The sequence below is a fragment of the Lynx rufus genome, unplaced genomic scaffold, assembly GCF_022079265.1.
Source record: "Lynx rufus isolate CCGP_SWC_20201006 ecotype Redwood Valley unplaced genomic scaffold, mLynRuf1.p SCAF_8, whole genome shotgun sequence".
In the NCBI taxonomy this organism is placed as follows: domain Eukaryota; kingdom Metazoa; phylum Chordata; class Mammalia; order Carnivora; family Felidae; genus Lynx; species Lynx rufus.
Window position 1 is genome coordinate 133,140,011 of NW_025814896.1, and position 15,219 is coordinate 133,155,229.

A 15,219-nucleotide genomic window follows, 5' to 3' on the forward strand; every position below is an offset into this window, starting at 1 on the left:
TAACCTCTTCGAATTTTTCAAGGCCTAGCTCAGAGGGCTTCTTAAAAGCTATCTTCAGTTCCTGTCTCACTAAAGGAAGGGCTCCCTGACACCATTTGAAAATCTCTCTGCTATGATGCCAATCACATTTATATGTTGTATTTCATTGGTTTCCAAACTCGTTTTACATATGTTTGACATTTGGCACTTGACCTTTAGTAAATGCTCACTTAACCTTTTGAATGAATGAATGAGGCTGAGGAAATTGAGAATCATCTAGTCCTTCCACATAAGTATTGTTATATGTGAAACTCCTTTCCTGTGGGGTTTTATTTTGCTCCCTGTTTTTTGTTTTTGTTTTTTAATTTTTGAATTATTTTTGACAGAGTGAGCAGGGAAGGGGCAGAAAGTAAGTGGGAGGATAAAGGATCCGTAGCGGACTCTGTGCTGACAGGGGAGCACCTGATGGGGGGCTCAAACTCAGGAACTGTGAGATCGTGACCTGGGCCAAAGCCAGACACTTAAGTGACTGAGCCACCCAAGTGCCCTGCTACCTGTTTTTATGGAGTGGAACATAATAAGCATGGAACTCAGTAAATATGTGATGAATGAAAAATGAATTAAGATCTGCCCTGACATTTATTGGAGCTAGTTTTATTCTCTTAACAATATACTTAAGTCATTTTTCCATGTGATGTTATGCTCTCTTATACTATCATGATTCTTTTTCCAGTTATCATTTAAAAAAATTTTTTTTTTAACGTTTTATTTATTTTTGAGACAGAGAGAGACAGAGCATGAACGGGGGAGGGGCAGAGAGAGAGGGAGACACAGAATCGGAAACAGGCTCCAGGCTCTGAGCCATCAGCCCAGAGCCCGACGCGGGGCTCGAACTCACGGACCGCGAGATCGTGACCTGAGCTGAAGTCAGACGCTTAACCGACTGAGCCACCCAGGCGCCCCCAGTTATCATTTAAAGATACCCTACTTCACACTATGCTGCAATGCATTCTGAGAATTCTGGAACAGAATATTTTTAAAAATCAACAGTTTGTGCTGGGGTACATCCTGTACTTCTGTGTGTGCTAATGTCAGTTGAAGTTTCCCAGCTTATAAGCCCATTTTCGTTCAGAGTTATTTACTGTCTGTGGTATAGTTCTCCCAAGTAGAGTAATTAAGAATTTTCTCAGTTGCTAAAGGTTTTTTTAAATCATTAGAAATTCAAGATACTAATTTCAGGGAAAAACAAACAACGAGGTACGACCTCACACCTGTCAGAATGGCCGAACTGAACAACACAGGAAACAACAGGTGTTGGCGAAGATGTGGAGAAGGGGGACCCCTCGTGCACTGTCGGTGGCAGTGGAAACTGGTGCAGCCATACGGGAGAACACTGGAGTTTCCCCCGAAAGTGGGAAGTAAAACTACCCAATGACACGGCAATTGCACCACTAGGTATTTATCCAAATGATACAAAAATACTGAATTGAAGGGACACATGCACCCCAATGTTTATCACAGCATTAGCTACAAGAATTAAATTACGGAGAGAGCCTACATGTCCATCACCCAATGAATGGATAAGGAACATGTGTCTATACACAATGGAATATTACTCAGTCATAAGGAAAGAATGAAATCTTGCCATTTGCAACCACGTGGATGAATTAAAGTGTATTATGCTAAACGAGATAAGTCAGAGGAATTTAGGAAACGAAACAGGAGCATGGGGTGGGGGGCAGAAGAGAGACACCATAAAAGAGAACACACTGAGGGTTGTTGGAGGGTGGGGGTGGGGGATGGGCTAGATGGGGGGATGGGCCTTAGGGAGGGCACTTATGATGGCACTGAGTGTTAAGTGTAAGTGATGAATCACTAAATTCTCTTCCTAAAACTAATATTACAGTAGATGTTAACTAATTGGAACTTAAATATAAAACTTGAAATAAACAAACATAAAAGAATTTCAAATTGAACTGCCGTTATCAGTTATTTTCTTACCATTTGACGGTAGGAAGATGATGAGATTAGTTGTGCTCAGTAGCTTTGTAAGTAGATGGAAAAAATGATGAGATTTATACTGACCTACTAGTTTGGCTCTTTGTCTCTAATAATAGGAATAATACTTTGTTGTTGTTATTTTAACTGTCCTTAATCTGTTAAAAACCACCCCTTTAGAAAACTCTCAATCTTCATTTCTGCCCCAACCCAGCTTTGGGATGCGTGTGACACAGTGATTTTTCGTAAGTAGGGTGTGGGAGGGCCGCCCTCTTCTGTCAACTCCATAAGAATTTTAATAATCCATTCTCTTTTCTCCCCACTCTGTCATTTTTGTCCACTACCCGAATATATGAGAACTTTGAATTTTAATGTTTATTTTCGAGAGAGAGTGTGAGCAGGGGAGGAGCAGAGAGGGAGACCCAGAACCCGAAACAGGCTCCAGAGTCTGAGCCGTCAGCACAGAGCCCGACGCAGGTCTCGAATTCATAAACCATGAGATCATAGACCTGAGCAGAAGTCGGAGCTTAACGGACTGAGCCACCCAGGCGCCCCACGAGAACTTTGAATTTTAAAATTGAGCTTATATAAGTAACGTCTTAAAGGAAGTTTGTAGTCGTAGAGACAGATGATCTTGGGCACGTAGCGTGTGTTTTCACGTACTTTAAAATCAGTTCTTCTTGCTCACGTGGATGAGAGCAAGCAGATACTTGGCTGCATTGGAGTTGAGGCCTTCCCAGGGCATGTTGATCAAGATTGTTTCCCATTCAGGAGGACCACATGTTTCTGTTTAGATTCATTGATAAGATGGTCATTAAAGTTGCTGAGGGACCCACAGTGTCCCTTAATAGTAGCTCACAGAGTCCCTTTCCGGTTCTCTGCTGTATTGACTTGTGACTTTAGGAGATTCTTACAAATTCAAAGTAGAAGTTCATTAACAGATAACAGAAGTTCAAAATAGAACAGTCTTCACCAGCTTTCTGAAACAGACAAAACTCTTAAGGCTCATAAAAATGTAGGTAAGCAAGCAATAATCAGTTGTGGCGGAAGTACGGAATATAGCAGTCTAACGACAGTACAGAAAACCTAGAAGCTTTCGATACATAGAGTAGTAATAGGACACCAGTGGTTAAAAAGGAAGCTTTCTTCAAGTTGGAAAGCCTGAAATGTAGGAAGCAAATGAATATATTTTTAAGGATTAATTGAAGGCTTAACATATTTTGAGTGAAAACAAGGACTTTTTACACATTAATTAATATTGTGGTCATTATGGGTACCCCAGAGAGTTGTGCATATGGTTAAGTCCTCCAGAAGCCAACTACTGCTTTTACAAACTAATGGTAGACCTTTGAGGAGAGCTGTGATTTAGGTAGACCTGCAGTTTAATGCCAGTTAAATCATTAATTTCAACTTTGTTATGGTTGTTCTGATGTTTTTTTTTTTTTTCCTGAAGAGGAACTAGGGAAATGTGATTAATAAAATCAACCCACCCGATTAAATTTTGTTTTTGATGGAAATATTTCCTCCTATAAAATTTAATGGCCACGAATTTGATTGCAGAGTTTATTTACCGTAACCAGATCTGTCCCCTGAGAGGCCGTTTAGAACAATTCCATTAGAATCCAGTTAACTAATCAAGATGAATGTCGTGGAACATTATCAAAAAGGACTTTTGTGAAAATAAGTTCAGATCTGGGATGATATTTTGATACTCCTGCCCTTCACCACCCTCCCTCCAGAAGAGTCGGTTAGCACAGTATAATCTTACTGTCTTTGAAGCCCATGTTTATCACTGATTGAAGGTTTTTAAAGGTGAAACTGCTTTATTATGAGGTTATTTGGTAACCATTGCCCCCTCGCATAGGAGGCAAAATAGTCTGACTTTCACCAAAAAGTGTTCTCATATCCAGTAGTTTTATGGAGAAGTATTTGAGTGTTTTTTTTTTTCTGAATAAGGAAAATTAAACAATTTAAAAAATACTCGTGCCAAACAGGACCCTTTAGGTCTTTTTTCTTTTTAATTTTTTTACATGTTTTTTTATAATTAAGAGAGAGAAAGAGACAGAGTGCAAGTAGGGGAGGGACAGAGAGAGAGGGAGACAGAATCCAAAGCAGCTCCAGGCTCTGAGCTGTCAGCACCGAGCCCGACGCGGGGCTTGAGCTCACGAGCTGTGAGATCATGACCTGAGCCGAAGTCAGATGCTTAACCGACTGAGCCACCCAGGTGCCCCAGGACCGTTTACGTCTTAGTACTTTGTGCGCGTGGAATTCATGAACACATTCATACATGATGTAAGAATAGATGTATTTGTGAAATATGTATTGAAAACAGTACTACTTGACAGGCAGTATTCTAGGTACTCGAAATTCAGCATTTAGAACAGATGAAGTTCCTACCTTCCCAAGAGGACAGTATCTTGGGGATCATATTCTGGAAAAGCGACCATAGGGTGCTTTCTGTCTAAAAGAAGAGAGGAGGTTGCCGTCTTAGGTTCTACTCCAGCAGATGGCAGAGCTTTTGCTTTATGCGTTTGCTTTATGAACGATGGGACGCACATACCTGGAGCGTAAGTGCCCAAGCTCTCTCTTGAAGGGGCTCACGATTTTCCCAGCTTACTCAGGAGTTCGCTCCCACCCGAAGTCCCTCTGTATGTGCTTTTCGGGGTCCCAGCCTGCCGTGTATTGCAGCCCCCACCTGTCTTCCCCGCAGACTCCGTGCGATCTCAGTCTGTTGCTTTACACAACTGAATGTTGTGTGCATGTGTTCCGCTAGATTTTCTGCTCCAGCCAGATTTGATAAACTCTTCGGTTTTAGCACAGTGCTTTATATGTAGTAGCATTTATCATCGACATTTGTTGACTTCGAGCTACTGTCCTAAAATTGTTTAAAATCATAGCAGTTTCTTTAAAAAGTGTCCTACATTGAATTTTTTTTAATGCCTTGCATTTCTTGAAGGTTTTATCTTTTATGGTTAGAGTCAAACCACTCAGAGCATCAAAACCTTTATTTTTTTTTAAATTGCATAGATTATGCCAATATGAAACTTGTTGATAGGACTCCTTTTATGCTCATTAAACATTATTTTTCATGTTGATGAGTGCCATAACCTTTGGGGCTTGGGGGGGATCACCCTTTCTAATCGAGCACAATGATACTATGCCAGTGTGGCCATATCTAACATTTACTATTTTTTTGAGTAAAGATGGTATTAGGCGCTGTTGTTCCTTGTTACGAGTCTCTTCCACCTTCCCTTCTCCAGAAAGTTTAAGCTAGGTTTCATCATTTCCATTATGATTTTTGTTTTTCTCCTGTTGAGTTGATAGCTATCAAAATACACAGGGAAGTAGTCACGGGAAGTTCCATTTTGTCAGCCCAGGGTTGTTCTTCTGAAAGCCTGTAGTTCAGCAGACACTTTCAATAGCATAGCCTTCCCGCTGCGTAGCATTGTTTCATTTGGGATAAGCCTTGACCTCAGTGGGTGAGGCGTAGTGCTGGGAAAGATCTGTATCAACAGCAAAAAAGTAAAAAGCAGTCACATTTTATGGAAGCAGTTGGATTACAACTATGAATTACGAACTATTCATATTGTATTAGTGGGTTATAAATTGTATTCAACTTTTATTCCTCAGCCTATCATTGGGATTAACTTGTGGGTCCTGGTGACCCATTTTAGGTTAAGTCTGAAGGATTCTATATAGAGAATTTTAATTTTTAATGAATTAAATGAAGTGGACCACACAAGAGCAAATATAATTATCAAGTAATTATTTGAAAACCCCTGAAAAGAAGGTGATTTGCAGGGTGCCTGGGTGGCTCGGTCGGTTAAGTGTCTGACTTCAGCCTAGGTCATGATCCCATGGTTCCTGGGTTTGAGCCCCATGTCAGGCTCTGTGCTGACAGTGTGGAATCTGCTTGGGATTCTCTCTCTGTCCCTCTCTCTCTCTCTCTCTCTCTCTCTGCCCCTCCTCCACTTGTGCTCTCTGTCTCTCTCTCAAAATAAATAGGCTTTGGGGCGCCTGGGTGGCGCAGTCGGTTAAGCGTCCGACTTCAGCCAGGTCACGATCTCACGGTCCGTGAGTTCGAGCCCCGCATCAGGCTCTGGGCTGATGGCTCAGAGCCTGGAGCCTGTTTCCGATTCTGTGTCTCCCTCTCTCTCTGCCCCTCCCCCGTTCATGCTCTGTCTCTCTCTGTCCCAAAAATAAATAAACGTTGAAAAAAAAAATTAAAAAAAAAAATAAATAAATAGGCTTTAAAAAAAAGAAAGGTGATTCTCATTTTAGACTTTGTCTTCATGAGAGGTGGACTTAAAAAAAATCTCTTATGCCAAATACGCTTTTGTAGATTCTAGCACTCTTTTGAATGAAAGAGATGATAAATGGATATTATTTTAAGTACCTGCATTATTTATTTGTATTTTGATAGTGCTAATGTAAGAACGTTCATTAATATCTTTGCATCCCAGGGGCGCCTGGGTGGCTCAGTCATTTGGGCGTCCATCTTCAGCTCAGGTCATGATCTCACGGTCCGTGGGTTTGAGCCCTGCGTCAGGCTCTGTGCTGACAGCTCAGAGCCTGGAACCTGCTTCGGATTCTGTGTCTCCCTCTCTCTGTGCCCCTCCCCTGCTCAATCTCTGTCTCTGTCTCTCTCAAAAATAAATAAACATTAAAAAAAATTTTTTTTTAAATATCTTTGCATCCCAGACTGAAATTTTTCCCTCACAAGCCTAAATTTTTCCTACTTTATTCCCTTCCATTATATACTTGTTGATTATGCATATTGTAATTAGTTTCCAACACTTCTGATACAAACAAGGATTTTTAAATTTAAGAAAATCCGGTTGTAAAGTAAGTCACCGTTAGTTGATGTGGCGAGAGTGTCCATCTGCTAACCTTTTGATCCACGCCGGTAGGTTTTGGGCCCTGCTCCCAGGTGGTGCTCCTTCCTGGACAACTTGACAGAAGAACTAGAAGAGAATCCAGAAAGCACAGTTTACGATGATTACAAGTTTGTCACCAAGAAAGACCTTGAAAATTTAGGTAAAAAAAAAAAAAAAAAAAAAAAATTAGGATAAAATATTTATAAAATTGTTGGGGAGGGGGAGTTTTGAACATTGGGGGCAGTAGAGTCACGTTTTATCTGATTCTCCGCATCTTCTTTTCCTGCCAAAGCAGATATAACAGTCTATGTACATTGTCAAGTTGGTAATCTCTGCTTAGGACAGATTCAGATAATTCAACCTCCCCAACCTTTTTTGTATCTTAAGCGAGGAGTAACTTTCTTGAGCACACTAGCTATGTATAGAAAAATGTCAAGAAAGCAGTGATACATTTTTTTTAGTACTGCTTTGAGTAGAAGGTTTTGAAAACATCACAGAGACTTCGCGTAAATGATTTCTGGCTCCCTTTAAGCTTACAGAAGACCTCATCCAAAACTTAGAAACCCGATTGAATCCTCAGATACGTAGAACGTTAATAGTTCCTTTAGGCTTGAGGGTCACAGACAAGAAATGCCTTTTATCAGTGGTAGCCAGCACTCGTAGGGCTTACCATGTGCCGGGTAATATTCTGCACGTTCACATACAGCTCTTAATCCTCGCCGCTCCGTGGAGTGGCTACGGTTATGACACCATTTTGTAGACGAGGAAACTGAGGCCCAAGAAGGTGAAACGAACTTGCCAAAGACCCCAGTGATCGTGAACGTGTGGGTTTGGCTTTACACCTGGAGCACGTGCTTTTCACCTCAACCATACCGCCCCTCAGGGGAATGCGTGTTGCTCAGATGACTGGCACTACCCTGCAGGATAAGGAGAGCAGATCGTGCTGATCGAGTCGTGTCGTTAGAGGCCGCGTAAGAAATTTGCATGGAGAGCGGGCAGACTCAGAGGACCCATTCTTTACAAATCCAGGCAACTTAGGTGTCTGTGGAACAGATGAGTGCACAGCCGCAGTTAAACGTTAAGAGAAAATACAGTTGTGGCATAAATAAACAGAGAAGTTATTAAACCTTATTTTTAAGCTGTATTTGTTTTTTAATTAGCTCTAGCAGAAGGGCAGAGGGAGGGAGGGAGGGAGAGAGAATCTCAAGCAGGCTCCGAACTCAGTGTAGAGCTTGATACAGGACTGGATCCCACAACCCTGGGATCACGACCTGAGCCAAGATCAAGAGTCCGACGCTTAAGCAACTGAGCCACCGAGGAGTCCCTTAAGGTGTATTTCATAGCACAATTAATCCAGGCAGAACTCATTTTCTGCCAGTTCCCACCAAAGTAACTCTTTAAATGTTAATGTTTAAAGAGGAAAGACTTGTAGTCAGCTTTTTAAAAATGATCCCTGATTGAAATATAGTGAAATAAGATTTTCCTGCTTCTGGGCCTTCCTAAGCATTTTCAGGGTAATTTTTATACTTGTGTCTGTCACACTCACCTCCATTCTTAACATGGGAGGGGAAAAGTCATTGTTGTTTTGCAGGGTTTTAAAAAGACTGTGTTTAGTTCATCTTGGGTGCTTGTTTAGTCTCTCTTACTGTGTTTACTTTGGGTGAGGAAGGCAGTTCTAAAGCATGGTATTTCCCAAAACATGTTTCATGGAATATTGTGCCACAATGCTGGACAGAACGCATGGTGACTAACACCGTGAGCATCGGAGGAAGGCTGACGGGTACACATCCCCCTCTTCTGCTTCATATCCGAGGACTTGGCCAGCTTGTTTAACCCTGTTAAGCCTTGGTTTTCTCATCTATAAAATGAGAATAATGGAAAGAACATGCCCTTGCTACGTTATCATTGTGATAGCGTGCTTTGTGTTCGGAAATTATGGAAGATAATGCCCCCCGACCCCACCCCCACTGCTCCTACCTGGCACAATGAAAGTTGGCAAGTTACTGTTGATGCCAGGAGTATTTTTTAAATTAAACTGATCCGTGGAATCCAAAAATCTGAGAACCATTAGTATTAAGGATCTTTCTTTAGCAGTCTTTCATAGTTCATAAAGACTTTTTGTCACCTTTATGTTTAATATGACATTTAAAATAAGTAAGAGTGACACTGCTTAGAATGGACTAGATTTTCTCCATAGTTTATGAAAATTAGTGGTTCTGGTCTCCAGAGTGAAATCTTCTGATAATCAATCAGAAGTGAAATTTTACTATAATCCAAGAAAACCTGTTTATTTTTCATCAAGATTTCATAAGAACCTGGGGCACCTGGGTGGCTCGAGTCCGTGAAGCGTCAGACTTTGGCTCAGGTCATATTCTTACGGTTCATGAGTTCGAGCCCCACATCAGGCTCTGTGCTGACAGCTCGGAGCCTGAAGCCTGCTTCAGATTCTGTCTCTCTCTCTCTTTCTGTCTCTCTCTCTGCCCCTCCTCTGCTCTCACTCTGTATCTCTCTCTCTCTCTCTCAAAAAAAAAGAGTAAACATAAAAAAAAAAATGGAAAAAAAAAAAAGATTTCATAATGACCTGCCCTCTTGTGATTAACTCTTTCCAGGGCTCACACATCTAATTGGGTCACCATTTCTCCGGGCATATATGCATGGATTTTTCATGGATATAAGACTCTATCACAAGGTAAATAGAAAACTGCCCTGATTTTATGTGATTAATGAGCCATTTCTTTTCTATTTACTTGCATTTTGCAAAACATACTTGATTTGTAAGACAATCTGTCAGCATAATAGTCATGGTGTATATGAAACATGCTCTTAAATATGACTTTCATTTGTGAACTTTTTTTTCCACTTTGAAAAGGTGAAATTGATGGTAAATCCATTTGCTTATGAAGAATACAGGAAAGATAAGATCCGACAGAAGATAGAAGAAACACGTGCACAGAGAGTCCAGTTAAAGGTAGATCTTGTGCTCACTGTTGAGTTTACCAGGGGAAAGTACTTAATTTTCATTTTGTGTGTTATTCCAAAACAACCTGCCATCCGTTTCTTTGTCTTCCCATTTTTTTTTTTTTTTTTTATTTATTTTTGGGACAGAGAGAGACAGAGCATGAACGGGGGAGGGGCAGAGAGAGAGGGAGACACAGAATCGGAAACAGGCTCCAGGCTCTGAGCCATCAGCCCAGAGCCTGACGCGGGGCTCGAACTCACGGACCGCGAGATCGTGACCTGGCTGAAGTCGGACACTTAACCGACTGCGCCACCCAGGCGCCCCTGTCTTCCCATTTTTAGTTTACATCTGTTTCTAATAGTTTTGGTGTATCTTACTGGTCATGAGGGTGGGCACTCTTTACAGGTTGATCGTAATGGATTCTGTGGTCATGACGTTGTGGGAAAGGATGCCGGAGGGACTGATAGTGGCGGCCCTTCTAAGAAAACGTGATGGAGTTTTCGGATGAGTTTTCAGTGTTTAGGGTGTTGAGGCTTCGATAATTCCCATTTCTGACATTTGGCAGTACCCTAGGCTGTCTGCTTGGATCAGGGCCATCAGACTATGTCACATCAGGCCACCTAGTTACATTAATAGAATTCAACGTAAAGAATTGTCAGCCAGGTGTTAGAGAACTGAGGCATCTTGATACTGATATGGAATAAGGATATTGATAAGAGAGGCAGTGGCTGCAGGAAGCAAGTAGCACGGCTGGGTGGGGGGCGGGGAGCACCAGGAAGGAGGCGGGCCCTGAGGAGCTGGGCTGCTGAGGCTACCGCTGGGACCCGGGCTCCCCAGGAGGGCTGCAGCCGGGGCTGGCGTCCTGGGGGGTGGTCAGAAAACCCCAAACTGGAACCCCAGGCTGTGCTGACCATCTGTTTGCTGCCAGGGGGAAGAACTTTTAACTTTCGATGTTGGCCCAGCAGCCAGCAGGCAGGGACGCTGAGGCCCTCTGCTTCCCATTCTCTCTATTGCCCCGCTCGTTTGTAGCTGAACATTGGTGATAAATGGACACACAGATGCATGCATGTGTACAAATACGTACATTTGCATAAACACACACGTATGTACACACACTCAGTACTAAAGACACATGCATACATACATACACATACGGGTGCATAAACACACATATTTGCACACAGTACTAAAGATGTACATACGTACATATACATGCATGTGCAAAACACGTATGTACACCCACTGAGTACTAAAGACACATGCACGTGTACGTTTGCATACGTGTGCACAAACGTGCACACAGTACCAAAGACGTATGCATACGTACATACACATACGTGTGCACAAACACACACGTGTACACAGTACCAAAGACACGTGCATACGTACACACACATACGTGTGCATAAACACACATATGTACACACACTCAGTACTAAAGGCTAGTCGCTGGTATTTCCTTTTTCCAGATTACTTGTTTTTTGGGAGTGTCAGATGTGTGTGTGGGGGCAAGGGGGAGGCTGGGACATGGAGCACTCTTGTCCCCTTCTTTGCATTACTTGTCCAAGTTGTATTTTACAAGGGACATAAGCACTAAGTGGGGAACAATAAAGAGCTCGCAGCTTTGTCCTGAGAGCTGTCAGACTCACACCTAGAACTCCCCTTAGAAATCTGCCACTGCAGGGCAGGAGGTAGTGCATTTGGGATTATTAGTAGCGTTTTAGGGGTTCCCTGAACCCCAGCCAGGGGCTGCAGCGGCAGGCCTGCTGGCCTCCCGTTCACAGCGAGGGCCTCCCCCGGTGCGCTGACCCCCCGACACTGCTTCTCCCAGCTGGCTTCTCCATGCACAGGAGGGGGCCGCGTGAGCTCGAGCGCTCCCGGCGCTGAGGGCTCTGTCCCTTTGTGCGTGCCTGATGGCATCCCCTGTGTCCGCATTCTTCCCTACTCTGGGGACGACGAAAGTTTAAAAATGAGAATTAGACATCACCTGTTGGTGAGATTGTACTTCTTACAGAACTGTTAACTTTTAAAGCTAAACTGTAGACATTTCATACACCTTTTTTTTTTCCTGCTGTTAGAAATTGCCGAAAGTTAACAAAGAGCTGGCACTTAAATTAATTGAGGAAGAGGAGGAAAAGCAAAAATCTACCTGGAAAAAGAAAGTTAAGGTAAGATTTTATAAGGCAGTGGGGGATTGATAAATTGTTTCTGTATTTTCCTAGTGGTAGCTTAAAATTATCTTTTCCCTTTATTCTTGAAAAATACACGTAGCTTCATCACCCCCCTGCTTGTAGGATAGTATACACTCAATATGAGAAGTCTGGAAAATAGAAAAGAACGTAAAGCGTGTCACTTATGTAATTCTACCCAAAGAAGGCATCATTAAGATGTTACTGAATTTCCTTCCTGTTTTACTTCTCTTAAAATTCTAAGCTATGATGGCGAGATAATATTGTATACATATTTATCCTGGTTGTGTAAAATAACACAAGTGGTTTCCCATTTTATTAAAAATTCTTTGTAAATTCTTTGGAGAGCTGCATATACTCTCCTAAGGATGTATCGTTTACTTAATCCTTTTGCTGTTAAATACCTAAATTGTTGATTGTTTTTCTTTGTTCTGACTAGGTCTTTTTATAATTCCAGAAGTAGCGAATTTTTGTTTAGACTTGGCATTGTCAGGAGGTATGCACACTTCTGTGTAACTGCAGCTCAGCTTCCGTTACTAGTGTGAAAATGGATGAAGATCAGCCCCGAAACGCTTCATGTAGCTGACATTATCAGGACGGGGGAGATTTTTCTAATCTTCCCAGATACCTGAAGACTTCCTCATCACCTGCTTCGAGCAGGCAGGCAGATAACTCAGCCTTGGCTCCTTACTAGAATGAGTTGTAAATCTGAGCAAAGGGCCTGACCTTGGGACTTTGGACCGGTTATGCTCTCGAGCGGTTCTTGTTTGCTTGTTTATTCTTTCTCTCTTCTCTGGGTAGTTTTTAAAGAGGTGAGTGAACATGAGATGAGCCAGCTCCTTGTGTGTTTATTTTTGTTCCAGTCTGTTCCAGGAATTGCCAGTGGACTACAGACGAAGGGTCACGTCGCTCACTAGTTTCTTGCTCGCTGGTTGGGTCATTCTGGGTGACCCTGGGCTTCACTGGGGCATAGTTTTTTCTTCTATAACGTGCAACGATGGGACAAGAGGGGGGCCTTCTTGGAGTGCTGTGATTTCTAAATGGAGTCACACTCACTGCTTACCCTCTGCCTCCTCATCCTTGCGCACCTTCAATCCTGGCCTATTACATTGAAAAAAAATTTTTTTTAAGTTTATTCATTTATTTTGAGAGAGAGCGAGCGAGCACGAGTGGGGGAGGGGCAGAGAGAGAGGGAGGGAATTCCAGGCAGGCTCCACACTGTCAGCACAGAGCCCAACATGGGGCTCGAACTCACAAACCGTGAGATCATGACCTGAGCCGAAGCCGGACGCTCAGCCGACTGAGCCACCCAGGCGCCCCGCTACATTTTTTTATTATATTATTTAAATCTTGATTTTCAGAAGCCCACCTTAAGTAAATACGTAGATGATGTTTATGCTTCCATTTTCAGTGTGTGAAAAATATGCCAACATTGGAACAACTATTTAAACTCACTACGTACATTTATACGCACGTGCTGTATCTACGCGCCCTCCTAACTAGCGTCAGGGCGTTAAGTGTGTACGTGTATCTTAAAGTACTAGCGACGTGAGTGCTCCCTGCACCGCTGACTCTCCTCAGGGCACTCTCCTGGGTTTTCCTGTTAGCCCAGCCTGAGCCTGACTAGGGAGCTAACTTCTCAGCTTCATAACGTCTAATGTCATTTTGTAAGCTAAATGGAAGTGATCTTTGGGTTACAGGCCCTAAAGCTTCAGGAGGAAGAGAGTGGGGCTAATGGAGGATGCGGATATATGCTTCCTATCAATGTTTTATGCTTATGGGCCTTTATCTATGTGGTACATATGTAAATATTACAGAGAGTAAGACTAAATTGCAGTTTTGATACCTGTGCAGTGTGGTATGCTCAGTTCAGAAGCCTTTTAAAAAGGCCCTTGTGATTATGAAAATGTGGGAAAAGGACCCTGTCCTTGCCCCGCCATCCCCTTTCTTTCATTGAGTTTGGGGGCAGCCAGAGAAGGTTCATGACACATAGTGATAGTCCTCACTCTGCAGGGGGGGCAGGATGGTAAAAATGACTCTGTGAACGAAAGCATGCAAAACGATCATAAGAGCCAACGGGAAAAACCATGATCATTTGTGCATTTAAAATTTGTTGTGAAAACAGTAAGAGGGTCATCCTGTGAAGAATCCTCCATCAGGCTATGTACTGTGGACAGGCTGTGTGCTGCTTCTGTTGCGGTGCAAAGAGGAACAGCCTTCAAAATTCTTATCCTCTCTCCTCAGACAGCATTGTGTCTCTAGCTGCTGGAAGTGCTGTCCTTGTAAAAGCTGTGCCACCTGATAAAATTCTGCTAGAAAGTGGTATTTGTAAAACGTGCCCCTAATTTGCTTCCTGACCCAATTTGGGGCCTATTATCAGGGCTCAGTTTCCTGCCAGAAACTCTTGAGTACAGTTTTCGAGAAATCTGAGGCTGTTCTTAGACAAAGCTTATACGATCTGTTGTTTACATTGTCATCGAATTAAAATGAAGACCTTACAAGGCATTCATGAGCCGAGGAAAGAACCCTTCATAACGGGCAGAGTACTTAAAGGGTCCGTTATATCTGTCAGCAGTTCTCCAAACCCTCAGGAGCTCGCGCAGCTCTGCTGGCTTCTGATTGGAAAGTCAGTGTGGTTTCGTTCTGCCTTGGCCCCAACTCGAATTTCTTGGAGGCGGACAGTGAAATATGTTTCCAGATATTGCCGCCCCTCATGACATAACTAAAGCTTAAGAAGGTGTGTACTGTTCAGTTGGTGATGGACCTGCGGTGGGAAGGGGCCCTCCCACCGAGTGGTTAGTGTCAAGAAGCATCGTCGCCATCTTAGGCCAAACGAAGGCACTTGGGGGCGTTAATTGTAGTTAAGTGAGAGTCAATCCATCTGTTCTCTCAACAAGTGTGAATTGACTTCCCGTGTGCACAGGCAGCTTGGAGAGGTGTGGCACCGGTGAGTAACCATTTGATCGGAAAGGGTTTGAGCCATTTTCCTTACAAGTGCCATTCCCTGGCTGTTGGCCTCTTCTCCCAGTTTCTCGCTGTTGCCGTAGAGTCTTGTGTGGACGTCCTTCTGCTGGATTCCGCGGCGGGTTAGTCCCGGGTTGTCCTGCAGCACATCTCCAGGCCAGGCGTGCTCTGGCCCGGAGCCGCGGGGCGGTGTCTTAGCCCGGGGGTTATTCCATACCATTAAGAGCAGGTCTTAAAGTCCTAATTCATCTCT

General features: G+C 43.0%; 1 protein-coding gene across 1 annotated transcript in view; it reads left to right on the top strand.

Annotated features, from left to right (window-relative positions):
- NOL10 (nucleolar protein 10) overlaps window positions 1-15,219 on the top strand; it is a 91,680-nt gene that overhangs the window by 56,825 nt on the left and 19,636 nt on the right. Inside the window, exons 14-17 of the mRNA XM_047068940.1 lie at window positions 6,888-7,014; window positions 9,464-9,543; window positions 9,724-9,822; window positions 11,892-11,981. Of these exons, the coding sequence (XP_046924896.1) occupies window positions 6,888-7,014; window positions 9,464-9,543; window positions 9,724-9,822; window positions 11,892-11,981 (396 nt within the window). The remainder of the gene's footprint in view (window positions 1-6,887; window positions 7,015-9,463; window positions 9,544-9,723; window positions 9,823-11,891; window positions 11,982-15,219) is intronic.